This window comes from Berghia stephanieae, chromosome 1 (genome assembly GCF_034508935.2).
Source record: "Berghia stephanieae isolate SIO BIC M18660-M18661 chromosome 1, UCSD_Bste_1.3, whole genome shotgun sequence".
NCBI classification, from domain to species: Eukaryota; Metazoa; Mollusca; class Gastropoda; order Nudibranchia; family Aeolidiidae; genus Berghia; species Berghia stephanieae.
In genome coordinates, this window is record NC_088360.1 from 114,815,093 (window position 1) to 114,834,224 (window position 19,132).

The 19,132-nt window shown below is 34.5% G+C and overlaps 1 protein-coding gene across 10 annotated transcripts in view; it reads right to left on the minus strand.

Moving 5' to 3' along the window:
* LOC144962806 (E3 ubiquitin-protein ligase RNF220-like) overlaps positions 1–19,099 on the minus strand; it is a 64,558-nt gene extending 45,459 nt beyond the window's left edge. The window contains exons 1-2 of one of the 10 annotated variants that reach the window (XM_078896079.1): positions 19,035–19,099; positions 15,216–15,872 (exon numbers count right to left, since the gene is read on the minus strand). In XM_078896079.1, the coding sequence (XP_078752205.1) occupies positions 15,216–15,855 (640 nt within the window). In that variant the 5' untranslated portion in view covers positions 15,856–15,872; positions 19,035–19,099. Of the gene's footprint in view, positions 1–15,215; positions 16,211–18,270; positions 18,467–19,034 lie in introns of those variants that run through there. The other 9 variants (XM_078896078.1, XM_078896072.1, XM_078896071.1 and 6 more) reach the window with 9 other exon arrangements.
* Between the last annotated feature and the right edge of the window lie 33 nt (positions 19,100–19,132).

Here is a 19,132-nt window from a genome sequence, read left to right on the forward strand (position 1 = left end):
AAAGTGACAAGTTGATCAACAACTTCGTTTATGCTCAAGGTATCACTGGCAAACTTCTGGCTCTTTTACTACCCACCTCGATAAAATAAAACGTCGGTGTTTTTTTAGGATTTTTTCCCTTACGCTTATAAAGAGCATGAATGACTCTCATTCACTCCACGGACGACCAGAATGATCAGCTCTGCATCATTCACAGACTTTAAAGGGAATTATATTCAGCTTAACCAAAAAGAGAAGAAATAAAGAATTGAAATAAAAAGAAATCACACTGCGAGATTTGTTCAATTTAGACGCTCTTCAATAGACAGCCGAGCTCTTTCATAACGAACTTGGAAATGCAAACTGGTCATAAACGAGACTAATAACTTCCGTCCTAAAAAGAAAAAAGAATAATATTTTTTCTCATTTACGAGGGGAGTATTGTATTTAAGGTGGCGGTATAACAAGCGAGAAAGCATGTATTTGAAGAACGAGGGGTGATTTGTATAGAGGGTTGTTAAAATAGGGTAGGCAGACTATAATATTGTCACAAAAGGGATATTTATGGTGAACACACATTACAAGACACCCAATCATGATTGCTTAGCTCGCATCCTTCCACATTACACCTTCCCAAAACGTCACGTAACGTAATTCCAATTTCAGAGAATCCCAATTCTATAGCAAACCAATCTATTCACACAAGTAAAGCAATAATAGCATCATCGAATACAACTAAACTCTAAAGTCCAGCTCTCGCCCGGATTGCATTGCATGCAATTTAGGGCCAATCTTTGTCATTAATGCGGGAGCTTAACAGTAAAGACAGCTCGGCACTCGTTCTGCCATCGGAGTGCGATATCAACAAGATACGGGGACAAGTCTTGATAGATCCCCGACTCGATTGTAAAATGTTGCTGATCGGATGGCTTAATGTAAAGCCGTGCAATATGCCCTCCTGATACTCCACCAACACCATCGAGACAAGTGATGACGTTCCCGGGTTTCTCTGGCCATGAAAAATGCCAGATGAAAAGTCCGATGAGATTCGGATTTCTGTATTTTGGGAGGACTCGAAACCCGTCTTAAATGATCTCTCCTGCAACAAAATGCGAGATATCAGTCGAGTGTCTGATTTTGGTGAAGAAACCTGTCTAGTCCCATACACTGGTAGTTTGTCTTTATCTTGGTATGTGATCTAATGGTCTTTTTATCGATGGATTTGGTCAAGCTATTTAGAGGTCAATAAATTATAAAAATAAAGTGTACAATGTTCGAGGGCTATATTCAAAGCATAACGTAGAAGTACCAGCTACATGCAAATAGGCAAGCAAATTATATTACATTAATTGACTACATATTTTAATTGAAAAAGAAATTCAGAGTCCTCAAATGCGCCACATGCACTCGAAATTGCAAAAACGTTTTGTTTTTCTTGGATTATTAAGTCTGAAGCCAGCGGCTTTCATTTTTACTATATAAAATAAATTCCGGTTCCATATAAGATGCTGTATAAATAAATAAAGCATTTTGTACAGGGAGGAACTAGGATGCAACATTATTTTCATAAATTTACCCGTCATTGGGCTGTGATATACGTAAAGACCTTTAGTCAGATAATAAGTGAATAAATACACGTGTGTCACCAAATTGTACGTCGATTTTTGTAAACGAAAAAAAATTAGCGCCCTATCTTGCCAGACAAATTTGAGTGTATTGAATTTACCATAAAATTAGCCTCTATGAGAGAGTGTACCTTCTTTTTTATTGTCTTGGGGAAATAATATAATATCATTTTAGAGATTCTCTCTCTCTCTCCCTCTCTCTCTCTCTCTCTCTCTCTCTCTCTCTTTCTCTCTCTCTCTCTCTCTCACTCTCTCTCTCTGTCTCTCTCTCTCTCTCTCTTTAATTAAAGTTCATCCAAATTCTTTTCTGATCACACTGTTCACACTAGTGCCGCGCTGAAGACCGGTCTGGACCGCGGTCCGACGGTCTTTTAGCTGTGAACCGAAGACCGGTCCCAGAGGGGAAGACCGGCGCCGGTCCTCACCTCTTATCACCTTTCAACTAGTGCGGGGCGGTCCTTGCAAGGACCACGGTCCTACGGTCTCGCGCCATAGCCTACTACTTCCCCAGCGATTCGTTGCTTCGGAAGCTTATCTTCCACCAATCACCACCCATCCCACTTAATTAATCGCACCCACCCCCCTTTGCCATACACTAAACGACACAGACGACCATACAGGCAGACGACCACCAACCTCCACTCCGCAAACCGCCCTTTCGTGTGTGAGATGGGGGGAACAGGAGGCGTACGCCTTGGACGATTCCATTATACGGGGTAAATTTCAAAATTTACTACACCGTAATGATCGCAATGACAATGATCTATGGTGAAGGCATGACCCCTCTTCTCTAATGGGTTATTGTTTGAAATGTATGTGACTACAAAAGATGTGTGTGTTTGTGTGTGTGTGTGTGTGTATGTGTGTGTGTCGAACCTAGCAAGTAGCAAATCCGATTTTTGTTTTCTTTTGTCCATCTCTTGTCACCACTCCTTTCTATCGCAGTGTTGTCATTTAAAATAATACAATAATATTAAAATTTCGTTTGGTGTTTTTACTAATCAAATAATATGAGTTTCATTAGTTTCTTCCTTCCAAAAAACCCAGTTATAACGTCTGAATTTTAAAAAAGTCCAATAGAATATTTGGGGACCCCGATAGCTCAGTTGATAGAGCACTCTCTTTATACGCAAAGGGCCAGAGATCGATCCCGGGTGCAGTCGATTTTTTTCTGAATCCCTGTCTACTCAGCAATGAATGAGTAGCTGAGTTTGTTAGATCTGGTGAAAAGTCACCATCGACCCCTCTTATCACCTCATCCACCCCCTCTTATTATAACTTCACGTCTCTCTCTTACTCTTCAATGCTCGCTGCCCTCTAATGTGTGTGTGTGTGGGGGGGGGGGGGGGGGAGGGGGGGGGTAGGAGTTGCGTGTGTGTATCAACGCCACGAACAACTCGATCAACGCCTTGGGCGATGCCATTATCTCCGTTAATGGGGATAAATTTCAAATTTTATTAAATTATCGAAGTAACAATGAAGTACGGTGAGCAAATAAAGAAGGCATCACCCCTCTTCTCTAATTAGGTTACAATTTGAAATGAGTGTGACTACTCCGTGTGTTTTACTTCTGTAGGCCACGGTTTTCATCGTGTAGCGGTCTTTAACGGTTCAAGAATGAACGATCCCACGCTCTCAAAGGTCAAACCGATTCGAATTTCCAACAGTCTCTCAGGAATGTTCAATGTCGAAAAGGACCGGTCCTTGCGGTCTTCATTTCCCAAGGACCGTAGGACCGTGGTCCTTAAGCTTGCCAAGGACCGCCCCGCACTAGTTCACACAGCAGTGATTGATCAGATTGGTCTGTTTGATCCGATGGAAAGTATAACGCCTTATATCAAAGATAAAAACCAACTGTTACTGTATCTTTTACGTGACCGAAACCGGAACGACTCTGGTTCCTTTGCCTTCGGCATAACGGCTCTAAAATAATTCATTTAATTTTGACTTCATATTGATTACGATGAATTACAGAAATGGGTTGGTCTGTTTTGTTTATTTGTTTGTTTTTTTTTTTTGTTTGTTTGTTTTTGTTTGTTTTGTTTTTTTTTTGTTGATTTTTTTTTTGGGGGGGGGGTTGTTGATGTTGGGTTTTTTTTTTTTGCAGTTGTTGTTATTGTTGTTTTTTGGGTCATTTTTCACATGGGCTCATCAGTCAATTACACACACACACACACACACACACACACACACACACACAAGAGAGAGAGAGAGAGAGAGAGAGAGAGAGAGAGAGAGAGAGAGAGAGAAAGAGAGGTGATTTTATTTTACCAACGCTTTACTACGGTCTGTAATTTTCATCAAAAGTTAAAAGTACTTCGAATCAAATGTATCCTTTTCGGATACTACATCAGGACTTAACACACGCGTTTCAACCAGTGGAGAGTCGATGTGTTGTAGCGGTAAGGGACTGAACTCACAACATGACCTATTTTAATACATTATCGGTTCTGAGCAAGGCTGACATGTGTGTGCCCTGGTTCTGGGGGTTCCAGCTCGCGATTAGAAACCTAGACCATGCGCCCTTGGGAAAGAAATTCATTTTGCAGTCTCCTCTGTCCTAATTGGGTATCTGGATCTGTTAGATTGTCGGAAAGTACTCTAGCACAAGACCAGCGTCCTGTCAAAAGAGTATAAGGCAATTGTCTCATTCGTGATAAATTATGCTGGGTATACACTCCGGCCCCGTGGGCCTTATCGCTCTGAATCAAAAACTACTTCTCAAATAGCGAGGATAGGAATTGACTTTCAATAGGGCATCGAATTTTTTGTTAAATATTTTATTTATCTATTTATTTAAATCTAAAATACAGATTATTTTTTTAACGTATGGGGGCGTTGCTTTGATGCCTACGAAATTAAAATCCTATTGAATTCAATTATGAACTGACTCGTCATGACAGGAAAACTTTTAAAAAAAATAATCCGACTTACAAATTAAAACTCAATAACAAATATACTGTAATCTAATAAGAAGTTTGACGTACTCGAATCTACACATTTCTATTACTTATCATTTCCCACATACAGAGTCGCAGACTTACCCTTTACGAAAGTAAATAAATAAATTGGCCGTCATTTTTAAGAATACAGTAGATCTATACGTCATTTGGATAGCATTGCATTTTTATAAATAAATAAATAAATAAATTGCGACTATTTGATATTTAGAGGGAAATGGAATACAAAATTTACCCAAAAAAAAAGAGAATAACACCATTTTGTAGAGAAAGAAAAAAAATAGAAAATGTTAAGGCTACAGTTCAAACGAAGAAACCAACGACTTGTCAATATTTCAGATGGAAAATGGCATTCTAAAGTGCATTCGCATTTTTCTTTAAGGCCAGATAAAAATGCATTCCTAAGGGATTTAAAATTTCGATGCATTTCGGCGATTCATTCGATAAATATAGTTGTAAAGCTATGCGAAAATAATATTTCGATTCGTTAAATTCGTTGCTGTACATCCTATATTGGAGCTGCCAACTTCAGCCGGGGAAAAAGTGTATAATCAAAGGTTAAAAAGTGTACGATTTTATTTTTATTAGTGCACACGCTTGAAAACTGGAGGGAAAATAAGAAAGTAGGATATTGCAAGACCCCCCCCCCCCCCCCAAAAAAAAAAAATACAGACACGGTTATTAACTTCGATGTCCATGCTGCCGACAGGCGCATAGCTCGAGAAAAGTAACGGAGAGCTAGCTGGACATCTACTGGAGTGAAAAAGTATGGCTCTATCACACCTGGTTAAAAAGCTATGACCAGTGAGGTCGCGAGAAAAATATTTGTTTAATCATTATAGTATAGCTTACATAGGAAAAGTAATTGTGGCTTTTATACTTTCATGGTGTCTTCAACTAAGATCACTAAGCCATTGGACTTTCAAAGTTATGAGAACCGCCATTACCACTATCGTGGGTCATGAAATTAGAAAGATTTTCTTTTTTTAAAGTGTACAATCGGGAACGAAAGTGTACGAGCGAACAAAACCCAAAAAAAAAAAAACCCTGTACAAATAAACCATGTGTGGCGTCAAACCGGCAGCACTGCTAATAGTGATTTTTCTACTATAATAAAATTAAAATATTTAGAGAAATTATGTTGAACATGTGGGTGTCATAATATCATAGCAAAATAACAAATAAAATAAATCAATAAATAAATGAATAAATAACTGATCAATTATGCAATAGCTATAGTCTAATATAAAATTGTTAAAAAAGGCATCACTTTTTAAACATTTCTATTGAATTAAAAACGGGTTTTTTAAAAGCTTTTGGGATGCATAAAGTTGAAGTACATGCCCCTTTTTTAAAATTCAATTTATCGATTAAGTGGATATAAATAACAATTATGCAATTCCCCCCCCCCCCCCCCCTCAAAAAAGTATTTGAGTTATTCATAGGATATAAAAAGGTTTTAATGCGACTTATGGATAGATAGATAGATAGATAGATAGATAGATAGATAGATAGATAGATAGATAGATAGATAGATAGATAGATAGATAGATAGATAGATAGATAGATAGATAGATAGACAGACATAGATAGATAGATAGATAGATAGATAGATAGATAGATAGATAGATAGATAGATAGATAGATAGATAGATAGATAGATAGATAGATAGATAGATAGATAGATAGATAGATAGATAGATAGATAGGTAGATAGATAGATAGATAGATAGATAGAGAGGAGGGGAGAGGAGGGGGGGGGGGATTGGCATATTAATAGAGGATAGTTGGGAGAGGGGAGGGGTGGTGATAGATTGAAAGAGAACACAAAATCATAACAAACATACGTATTACATCAACAGTGAAGCAAAACAAATCTATGACGCTGATGCGACTAAAAAAAAAACATTTAAAAAAACAAGTGTCATTCTAAAACGAGGACTGACGTTAGCAACCATACATTTACCTCGTCGGCAAATGAATCCCGACTACGAAATACCCAGTTTCCATCTATCCAAATCCCATTGGTGTAAATTGAATGCATACACACTTTACGATAAGTCAATGAATTAGAATAGAAAACAAAAACAAACTAGAACAATTTCAACAAACCTAAAGTATATTAGTGCATTTGATCAACCCCCAATGACAGAGCTCGATTAGTGCTTTTGTACAAGAATATTCCCTAATGTATCCAAAGCTCAATCTCACTGAACCCGAATCGAATGCATTGGACACCCACCCGAAAACCAAAACACTAAATGTGAATAGTTTATTACTCGCTTGATAAAACTGAGGTAACATCTACAAAAGCAACCGTAATATTGATAATGATAATGATGTAATAATAATAATAATAATAATAATAATAATAATAATAATAATAATAATAATAATAAATAATAATATAATAATAATAATATATATAATATAAAATAATTAATAATGAATGATGATGATGACGATGATGATGATATGATGATGTGATGATGATGATGAGAGGATTATTATTATTATTATTATTATTATTATTATTATTATTATTATTATTATTATTATTATTATTATTATTATTATTAATATTATTATTATTATTATTATTATTACGTTATTACTATCTTTATAATTATTATTTATACTTCTTTATTATTATTATTATTATTATTATTATTATTATTATTATTATTATTATTATTATTATTATTATTATTATTATTATTATTTTATTATTCTAATCATTATCATTACCATAACCATCAGTATTATAGCCACTATCCTTGAGGTCATCTACAGTAATTATAATACAGATATAGGATTATACAAAAAGAGAAAATTACAAACACATTAGTTTAAAATGATATACAAAACTACTACGGTACTATAACCGAGAAGAAAAAGGTGATCGTAATTTGTACAAGATAGGCTGGGGGAGGGAGATATAGACAGCACAGTAATGCGAAAGAGGAGCCAGGAAAATGAAAAACATAATACTACTTCAAATGCAATTTTGTTATTAATGTGCACGGTACAGTTCAAACCAGTTGTACATACTTCATGTAATCGATATTCAACTACAACAACAACAACAACAACAACAACAACAACAACAACAACAACAACAACAAAAATCTGTTGAGACACACAGACAGACAGAGAGACACATAGAGAGGGGGGGGGGGGGGGGAGGAGGAGAAAGAGACAAAGAGAAAGAAAGACTTGCAACAACATAACCTTCTCATTTTGAGGCGTTGCGTGTGTGGGGGGGGGGGGGGGGGGGAAACGGGGGGGGGGGGGGGGGGGAGGGGTGGGTCCGAATGATAGTAAAAGTTTAGAAACTATTCAATATTAAAATTTAAGAAGAACTTCACACACATAAAGAAAAAAAAAAAAGGGGGGGGGGGGGCGAGAAGTCCTACACTTTATGATTAAAACGAGAATAAATAAATTAATAACTTTATTGTAATATAATATGTTTAAACATCTTGGAATTTGCTACAATACACAGTGTTCAGATAGGATGATTACAGGACTCAGTGGTCTAATAATATAATAATAATATATAATAATAATAATAAAATAATAATAATAATAATAATAATAATAATAAATAATAATGATATATAATATTATATATTATTATATTATTATTATTATATATTATTATTATTATTATTATTATTATTATTATTATTATTATTATTATTATTATTATATATTATTATTATTATTATTATATATTATTATTATTATTATTATTATTATTATTATTATTATTATTATTATTATTATTATTATTATTATATATTATTATATCATTATTATTATTATTATTATTATTAGACCACTGAGTCCTGTAATCATCCTATCTGAACACTATGTATTGTAGCAAATTCCAAGATGTTTATAACATAATAAAGTTATTAATTATTATCATTTTTTATATTATTATTATTATTATTATTATTATATTATTATTATTATTATTATTATTATTATTATTATTATTATTATTATTATTATTATTATTATTATTATTATTTTATTATTATAATTGTTATTATTTTATTCTTATTACTATCATTATTATTATTATTATTATTATTATTATTATTATTATTATTATTATTATTATTATTATTATTATTATTATTATTATTACTATTATTATTATAAAGATTGAGTACACCGTTTAATCCAAAATGGAAAATTATCAATGTAAACAGCTTTAAAACCCAACACCGTTTTGTATAAAAATGTAGCTCCTTCTATTAAATCAGAAATCAGAACCTACCACATCCCCCCTCGGCTCTTAGTCTAAATTCATGTAATTGTTAACGCCATAACAGTGTTTTAATTACGTCGATTCACCAATTTACTTATTAAAGCATTCATTCATTCCTCTCTATTTATATATACAATTTTAAAATGCATGCGTATATTTAGATATGTGTACGGACTAGTTTTAGTGATTTTCAAATTTGTTTCGGATCTAGATAGCCAAAAGAGGTAGCCTACCTACTTTGGGGCGAGAAAATATTTATACATATTATAGGGAAGAGAATCAATCCCTATTCCATACAAAAGCTACCCAATCATCTAGTTGTCGAGAGTTACCAGTAGTACTAGTAAACATAATCAGTTAAATGTGATTTTGGGTTAGTAGTCCACGTTTGTTGACACGGCTATGACACCCTAGGGATCTAACCATATTAAAGCAGTCACGGATAAACTATACGTAAATCGTTGACATTATTTATATATTATTATATCGGCTGGGAGGCTAAGTGCTACATTCACACCAAATCACCATTAATTTTATTTTTCTTTTGGGACGGGATGAAACTATCTAGATACTCATTATCCAGTTAATTGGGACACGGTAAAAAAAAAATAAACTGTTAAATAAAAGAAGTAAAATAGAGAATGAAAAGTTAATGCAAAAATCATAAAATCATTTTTTTTTCTTTAAACTGAAAACAACTTGAGCATTTATATAGCGCAATATCCCCATAATTGCGCTCAAAGCGCCTTACAGGGTGTCGCTAGCCAACAGTTAACACTTATCATGTAGGACGAGACATGATGCCGGTGAGGTAATATTACAATAATTTTTTTTAAATCATTTGTTTTAATTTTTTAATTTTTTTTGGACAGAGACAACTCAATTAATGGCCATGTACTCATTTTACACCTAAGTACGGTGAGGGAATGTGAGTACAGAGTCTTTCCCAAGGACTCAACTATACCCCGGTAGAGCGGGACTCGAACCCTGGACCGAAAGCGAGTGTCATACCAATAGAAGAGCATTAAATAAATAAACTAATGTGTTAACTGTGTGATCTGACAGTGACAGTGTTTAAACCAAATTTTAACTATTGCCGATTACAGAAGTAACAGGTTTGTTAAAATGATTAAGTTATTAATAATATATTGGACTGCCATACTGAGGTTATGGCAATTTAGCAGTTAAAAAAGAAGTTCTAATGTAAAAAAAAAAAAAGAAAAAGAAAAAAAAAAGGAGAGCAAGGGGTGGCGATTTATAATGAATAAATAAAATCAGAAATAAAATAAATTTTATTTTTTTAAAAACATAACATCATAATAATAACAGCAACAATAGTAATAGTAATAATAATAATAATAATAATAATAATAATAATAATAATAATAATAATAATAATAATAATAATAATAATAATAATAATAATAATAATAATAATAATAATATATATATATGATGATGATGATGATGATGATGAAGAAAAGAAGAGAAGAAGAAGAGAAGAAGAAGAAGAAGAAGAAGAAGAAGAAGAAGAAAGAAGAAGAAGAAGAAGAAGAAGAAGAAGAAGAAGAAGAAGAAGAAGAAGAAGAGAAGAAGAAGAAGAAGAAGAAGAAGAAGAAGAAGAAGAAGAAGAAGAAGAAGAAGAGAAGTGAGAAGATACAGTATAGAGGCAGATGATAAAACAAGAAGAAAGCGATTAAATCAAGAAGAATGTAAGATTAGTAAGAAGAATATAAAAAAAAAAAGGTTGGCAAATGTTCAGTAAGCTAAAATGAAAAGAAAAGAGTACTTGCAAATAATGTAAAAGAAGAATAAGAAGAGAAGAAGAAGAAGAGGAAAGAAGGAAGAAGAAAGAAAATAGAAGAAGATAGAAGGAAGAGAAGAAGAAGAAGAAGAAGAAGAAAGAAGAGGAAAGAAGAAGAAAGAAGAAGAGAGAAGAAAGAAGAAGAAGAAGAAGAAGAAAGAAGAAGGAAGAAGTTGCATGATAGATACAGTATCTAGATGGTCCAGGATTGTATAACAATCATCATTGAATTCCAAACGCGCTATTTCCAAAATCAAGAAACATCCGTTAAGATTGTTACCAGATCCATTACATCATTCTATTCTAAATATTTTAAAAAATAGCGTTGGGGGCCAAATTTGTTCAGTACAGCCATAATAAATTTTTGCCAACAAGAACAGAGTTACTAGCAAATCTATATTTTGTTTTTAAAGATTGATATATACAAGTGACTTGCAAACCTTTCTTAAATTGAGGGTAATTCCATGAGTCGTTAGCTCAAATGATTATTTAGAAAATCTGCCAGGACATAATTATCGGCCATTTGATGTTGGGAATTGCCATCTGGCAATCATGATGTCAGATTCATATGCGCGCACTTACATGACTGATTTCGATCAAAATATTCGTCTCGACCTATGTTAACTTCCACAATACATTAGTATAATAATTAAAATAGATGAGTGACAGTTCGTTATTGCCTATATTTCACGCAAACATTGCGGATCTTTTAGCGTGTTTTTATCATATGTCACTTAAAACTAGAGCAAATGTAATCCTCTCTCTCTCTCTCTCTCTCTCTCTCTCTCTCTCTCTCTCTCTCTCTCTCTCTCTCTCTCTCTCTCTCTCTCTCTCTCTCCCTCTCTCTCTCTCTCTCTCTCTCTCTCTCTCTCTCTCTCTTCTCTTCTCTTCTCTTTTGTTTAACGAAAAATAAACAACAAAAACAACAATTGTATAGCCAAAACATTGTTAAATTTTAAGTCCAGTCTTATTGAACACAGCTTTTAAAGAGAAAAAAAAAAGGGGGGGGGGGAGGGGGGAGGAGAGGGGATATTTCTTTCCTTTTATTAATTTTGTATGAGTTAACACAGTATGTCGATATCTGACTTTGTGTTCACCTATCATTTAAACACCATAGATCACAGAGGTCCGTTGCAACTGGGACGGATTGAACAGTCACATCTGGCTCGAACATCACGAGATGCAACATTCCTTTGATACGTAACGCAAAATGCAACGTAATCCAGTCTCCAAGAGCTGTCATACATTCAAATTAAACTCAAATTAGTTTGAACCAGATGGGAGTGAAATATCGAGCGCTTTTGAAAAAAAAACAAAAAAAAAAAAACAAAAACAAAAAAAAACAACAAAAAAAAAAAAAAAAAAAAAAATAAAATATATATATATATATATATATATATATATATATATATATATATCAAGCACATGTTCCCAAAGAAGTAGACGAATGTAGAGAGCATAACTTTTATTTCTTTATGTGAAACAATTCAGCAATGCCATAGGAAACATACATAAAGTCGGTATTTTTTATTTGGAAGAAAAATCGAATGGCAAGAGAAAAAAAGTTGTGTTAAATTAAAACTCGAGATTTGAAGCAATGTTTCTTGTAAATCACACCTTAATGATGCTTTAGAGTTTAATTTGATGCAATTCAATTTAGATGATCCACTGCTTCGTAAATGAGAAGCTATTTTCACATATTTTTTTTTTCAAATCTGTAGAAAAAATAGCGACAGAATTTGAACATTTTTGATTCCCTATAACTGTCATCTGCATTTTTTGCGGCCGCAAATATCAGGGCGATCCGCAAATTTTGGCAAATTTCCCAAAAGTGACAAATCATGGCAAATTTTGGGAAAATTGGCAAATCGCGTGGCAAATTTTGGGGGGAAAAAAGAAGCGAAAACAAAATAACGAAAAAAAAAAGTGTGAAACTTGAGAAATGTTGCAGCTTTGCCTGGGCCCAAACCAAGGGAAGCTACTCTCTACGGATAATGATCCTTTAAAATCTTTGTATTGTATCTTTTGTGTAAATTAATAAATGTAGCCTCCTTAAATGTAATAAATTGTCTTTTATATATTTTTTTTCTGTATCGCGTGTTAATTTTTTTACTGAAACGCTTAGTTCTCCTCGGCAAATTTTTTGACAAATTTTGGTCTTTTTGGCAAATTTCTTGGCAAATTTTGGGGGGTTTTTTGGCAAATTTTGGCAAATTTTAGGTCCCAATTTGGCAAAAAATGCAGATGACAGCTATAAATCTCATAGATACGTCAAAATTGGAAGGTCTGAAAAATGATCATTGCGTGGCATACATTCGTCTGTGTCGTACTTATTTGCAGGTCAGAAAACCCAAATTATATGGGCTCGTTGTTGTAATGGAAATTCTCTAAAACCACCGCAAAAGAGTGTCAATTACAATGTCATATCAAATCTATAATTGCGTTCTGTTATCAGACCTGCAAATCTGTATGCGGCAATCTAGGTACAACAGTCTTTCAACTAAACTGATCTACAGACAAAATTCAGATTTTTTTAAATTCAAATTTAATTGCAAACATTTAACTCTTGGGAAAATCGCCAGTTTAAAATTTCATGTGTATACATAAATCGTGTCTTACACTGTGTTTTCTATGCGTTTTTTGAATGAATCATATTTGAATCAATGGTATCAATGTACAGACGTTCAATATGGTTTGGATTATTTTTTTATTTAAAAAACAAAACAATAAATCACAATGCCTAGATAAATGGGGGTGCGTATCTACATAATACCGACGTGACTTGTTTTTTCCAGGGTTGCCAATTCAGGAGGCATTATTTTACTGAACATTTACGCAAACACATTGACGGACCCCTTTCTGAGTGCTAAACTACAGTAAAAAAGACATTACGCACTTACTTTTTTCCCGTTTAGTAGGTGATTGGAAATATGCTGAGGGTTGATAACATACTGAATTCCGTAAATATACGGAAAATTGGCAACCCTGTTTTTCTTCTATTCCTTTTTTTTTTCGCAGAGAGGCGGGAGGGTTTGTTTTTTTTTTTTTATCGTTACATCTTTCAATTGACGTCAATCATTACAAGTGCATTTATGATACAAATATGACGTTATTTTCAGAAGTGTAGAAATAAGTTTTCATGACTTTCACTGGGTTTAGTAATAAAAGATTTTTTTAGTAAAAAAAAAACAAACAATCTGGCACCAAAAGAACGTAGAAGAAAACAAAAGAAAATGTGGCAGGATAGCATCAAGCAAGGGCAGGCTTGACGTGAGCTGATAGAGAAGTCTAGTGATCGAGAAGAGCGGCATCAGATTTTGAAGGCTGTATCCCATTTTAGAAGCAATTATCGAAAATTCGAAAAATGTCTAACACTTACTTTCTTATGACATCGCCTAATATGTGAATAAAGAAAAGGTCCTCAGGTTGTGGCTAATATTTTAATGTCGACATTTTAGCGACATGACAAAATATCAGATTTTTGAAAGCGGTATTAAATTGGACAAAAATGATTTCGCGTTAAGAAGCAGAGAGACAACAATAATGGTAAAAAGAAGAAGAAGAAGAAGAAGAAGAAGAAGAAGAAGAAGAAGAAGAAGAAGAAGAAGAAGAAGAAGAAGAAGAAGAAGAAGAAGAAGAAGAAGAAGAAGAAGAAAGAAGAAGAAAGAAGAAGAAGAAGAGAAGAAGAAGAAGAAGAAGAAGAAGAAGAAGAAGAAGAAGAAGAAGAAGAAGAAGAAGAAGAAGAAGAAGAAGAAGAGAAGAAGAGAAGAAGAAAGAAGAAGAAAAGAAGAAGAAGAAGAAGAAGAAGAAGAAGAAGAAGAAGAAGAAGAAGAAGAAGAAGAAGAAGAAGAAGAAGAAGAAGAAGAAGAAGAAGAAGAAGAAGAAGTCTTTCTTTTTTTTAATAATAAATAATTTATAATAATTAATAATGAATTTTAATAAGTTGTTAAAATATTTTTTAAGAAGAAGAAAAGAACAGAAATAGACATTCAAAACAAGATCGTGAGTCGTAGTGAGATAATAGGGAGAAAATACCAACTTCACACTTTCGGGGCATCCCAACAAAATGTGTCTTCGCATAATTTGATGCTGACTGCTTATCTTCATTGTATGAAAATGGACATTTTATATAACGCATTATCATGATTTCCTTATGCTCAACTCGTCTGTCAATGAGAACCCGGTTATCGATTCTTTAAGTTTAAGAGGGCTAGAACAAAATTGGCAAGCATCTTGCTACTTGGACTTTATGAAATGAAAATTTGGGCCTACAATATGACCTGCTTGAAGCGCACTATGGATGACGAATCCGTGAGATTGTGCTATGTCATTTACATGTGGTATTTACACAAATAGTACTGCAAAGTACATTTATTAAACAATACACAAATACGTTTGCAATGTCAGGACACTGTAATTGTGATAGTCGGTGATAAGTACAGCGTCACTTTAACCTACTAAAATTACTCAAAGGAGCATATTTATTATATATCTTTAAAACCAAATCAAAGAGAAAATATAGTAAATTCAATTTGAATCTAACGAGATAATAAAACAAAACTCACTTCTCAAAGATCGCCCATCAGAATCCGGTGTCCCTCTTTCATAACCATCACACGAATCAGAGAGAGGTTCCGAGATGGTATCACAGCCAGCTGAACTTAGACTCGATGGACGCTCTTCTTTCATTCCAAGAGGAGATGGTCCGTCATCCCTTTCGACAGATCCTTCTCTAAATCTATCACTCCCCTGATGACTACTCCCCGGTTCTGCTGAAGAGGACGATGAGCCTGCAGACTCTTCTGTTTTCACTTTTTTAGTTGGCGAGAATGCAGAGTGGTAAGGTGATACGTCAGCACCGTCTGGAGGAGCTATAAGAGGTCTGAAGGCACCGGATCTAACTGCAGCAGCGGGATTCATCATAGCCAGACGCTGATCTATGCCAGGTCTCATTAGAGACAATGGTGAATACAAAGGAGTTGGAAAGGGATCTCCAGGGCGATACATTGTGAATCCTGCAGTGCTGAATGGTGGGGGTGGAGGCAACTCTTTATCCATACCGGTACCCTGGGCAGAAAATGGATTTGGTGGTGGTGGCACTGGTAGTCTTGGAGCTTCGTGACCTTCTGCAGATGCTGTTGAAGCAAGGACCATGAGAGCAGGGGATGTAAGCGGGTTGGGTACGAAGGAAGGAGGATTATCCATGCCTCCTGTGCCGGGGACTGGGGTGAAGAGAGGTTTGGGCCAAAAATTGAATCGAAACATGGCAAGCGATCTTTGTAGGTCTGCGCTCATTATTTATAATGATAAATCAACAACAAAAAATTGAAGGGTTTAAAGTTGCTTATGTCTATTTTTATGTCTGATTGTTAGAAATGTCTAAGTTGCAAATCATTTGCCTTTGCCTAAAACCATTTTAAAAGTTTTGTAACCATCACTCATCTTATTTATGAATTTATTTATTTTTTAATTAAATAAAGCTTAAATAAAATAAGTTCATCTTTTATCACAGATATCTGAAACAATCCAGCCAAAAACACAATTCTCGCGATTTCTTTTTCTAAGAAGAAAAATATAAGTAAAGAAAGAACAATAAACATTAGTATTGAACTTGGATAAATCGATAGCAACTCTGATAGCAGTTGGACCAGGCTATAAATAATAAATGGATCAAGCCGCCACACAAAATCAAATACACAATAAAAGTAACATAATATATTCAAACAAATTCGAAACACTCTCTAGAAATAACAACCGAGATTCGATGTACACCAATAGTATTTTAGGATCAATCGCTAAAAGTAATTAGTAACTCCCAGTAATTGTATAGAAATGCAAATCCATACACATTGCGTATCAGCTTCTGTTTCCTGTCAATAGCATTAACACTCCAGAATAAAGAATCGAATGAACACTTCATGAGACAGCAAACAAAAGCACGTGATGCAACTGTTAAATAATCAATCATACTTTATCCATTAATCCCCTGAGTTAGCGAACATTCGAAAGTATCGTGATACTATGTCGGTGTTCAGTAGCATGAAGCAAAGATTATTGAATGGGCAGTGGATGTGTTGTCTGATTTTTATTTTGTGTACAATGCAAATGGTGATGTTCCCTGCTCTTGACTATAACCCCCTATGCATTATGTTAACGGTGATGACGAATACCCGTAGTTTAATTACAGTCATCATCATCTTCGTCGATGATCATTATCATACCAACACCCCCCCCCCCCCCCCTTTTTTTTTTTTCTTTTTACAAATACAAAGCACATTCTGTCGAGCTTTAAAAATCAAAGTGAATTGTCTTCATTTAAACAGATTTAAAGTCAATAAAATTGTGTGGCACAGAAGCACCCTCTTTCTTCTTTGTTCATGGTGCAAATAAAATAGCTCTTATCATCAAATTTTGAATCATTTCTAAAATTATATAAATCATATATATGTTTTCCGTGTTCAAGTTACTCTGAAAAACCGTAATTAAAAGACCGAAGAAAGTGTCTCGACGAACGTATCCACATCAATGACTTCCTATCGTTAATAATCGTTCATCTTCTGGCCCATGCATGAATCATCAACATCGTCGTTCCACAATATATAAAAGAAAGACCATCTACTGCATTGCTACGCACATTATATAATATAACGTTTCCGCGATTCCAACATATTCAAGGCGTTTTATTTATTATCTCTTGCGGTAGTATATATAAAAACAACATTTTTATCAAATTTTGACACAAGTCGCCTGTTAGGTGCCCGTCATGAATTTGCATTCTTATTGCTAGCCAGTAGCAGAGGAAATAAAAACCCTTTGATACCACAGGGTCATCTGTCCGGAAACAAGCTATTGCATGCGAGTTCGAATAAATTATGTTTCAAGTTAAACATTTTTTCAGTCAAGATTAGGGTAATTTTGTATTATTGATGGCGGAGTCGTTATTAGTCCGTTTTCCGTAGAATTGTATAAATTGAGGTACGTGCAGCTGCTGCAACATGTTCTAGTCGGGACAGGGCAATCAAAACTTCGGGGTCACAAGAGAAAGTACTATGGTCTCCACTGGAATTCGAACCCGGGACTTCGCGGTCTAAAAATGTCCTCGAAGCCAGTCATACAGGTAACAGTGATGTTAAACGGATTAACGTCAGACTATTGAAAGAAATTGTAAGGTACCCTTAGATAAAAAGGACCTATTTTAATATATTTCCAGGTACTTCCCAACAGATATAACGAAGCCAGCTACCCAGTGACTGCTAGTTTTACAGCAAATTCTGGACCCCTTCCGAATTAAAGGCAAGAGCCATTAACACGTTATGTGAGCTCCACCAGTCCGGTATTCTCTCTTTTTCACATATTTTTTTTTCACTTTCCATTAAAGCTCGGTTCCAGACAACAAAACATCGTCTCACAGTATTGTGTCAAATGATACCAAAACCGAAAAGATAAAATTGTAGACACGCAGGAATAATTGCAGTTTACTTAATCATTATCATGGCTAAATTATTAATTTTCTGAACAGATTCGATTTCTACTTATATTTTTCGAATATTCATAAAAGCTGTTTAAAATTAGGCATTTCGTTTTTTAAAACCACATTTTTACAAGGCAATACTGTATTACTACAAACTTGGAACTATATATACACAGCGACACAGCTTTGTCACATGAAGGCACTTATGCCGAGAATTTGTCAGCTCTAACAAGATTATTAATTCATCCTTTGGTCACTGCAAGAAAAATGACGACACAACTTCTTTATGTTCATTTCAGTTCAACAAAAAAAATACAACTACAGACTTTGTACAAAGTCAGTGGCAAAGAGATTTGGTCTGTGCAATTTTGTCACCATTATTTGTAGGCAGGCCGATATCGAGGACACGCCCCCTCAAGAACGTCACTCGGCGCCCAATAAGGAAAGTGAGTGAGATCGATGTTACCGAATTGAACCGAAGGAAAAAGAACGAACAGTCGGCCAGCTCGGTAAGGCAAATTTTCGCGGCGAAACACAGCAGAAATTATCTACCTGATCCAAATCAATTTTCCTATCATCCATGACCAAATTACTTTGGAAGAACACCTGCGTTAGTATTCCATTTCGCCTGCATATTTATTAATCATTCATCGAGGGTTTTTCGTTGGAAATAAGAGATAGACAGATCGGGATTTTTCGATCGTCAGTTTGTAAACAATGTCAGATATCCTGCAGTAGAGGATAGCGAGAGGCGATAATCGAAAGAAGGAAAAGGCGGTCTGGAATTGATATGTTGATAAAATAAGGTTTTGGATTGGATTCTCTTATTGTTTTGAACAAAATAATACCAAATGAATGTGAAATAGTAAATGGATGGACGGAATATAAGATGGATAGAAGAGTGAATACTTACTCAGTACTTCCTCTGCGGCTGTGGGAATCCCATTGTATGAGGTCAGAGGTCACTGTCTCGTTTTGACTAGAGGTGTTTTCCCACTAGCTGTATTATGG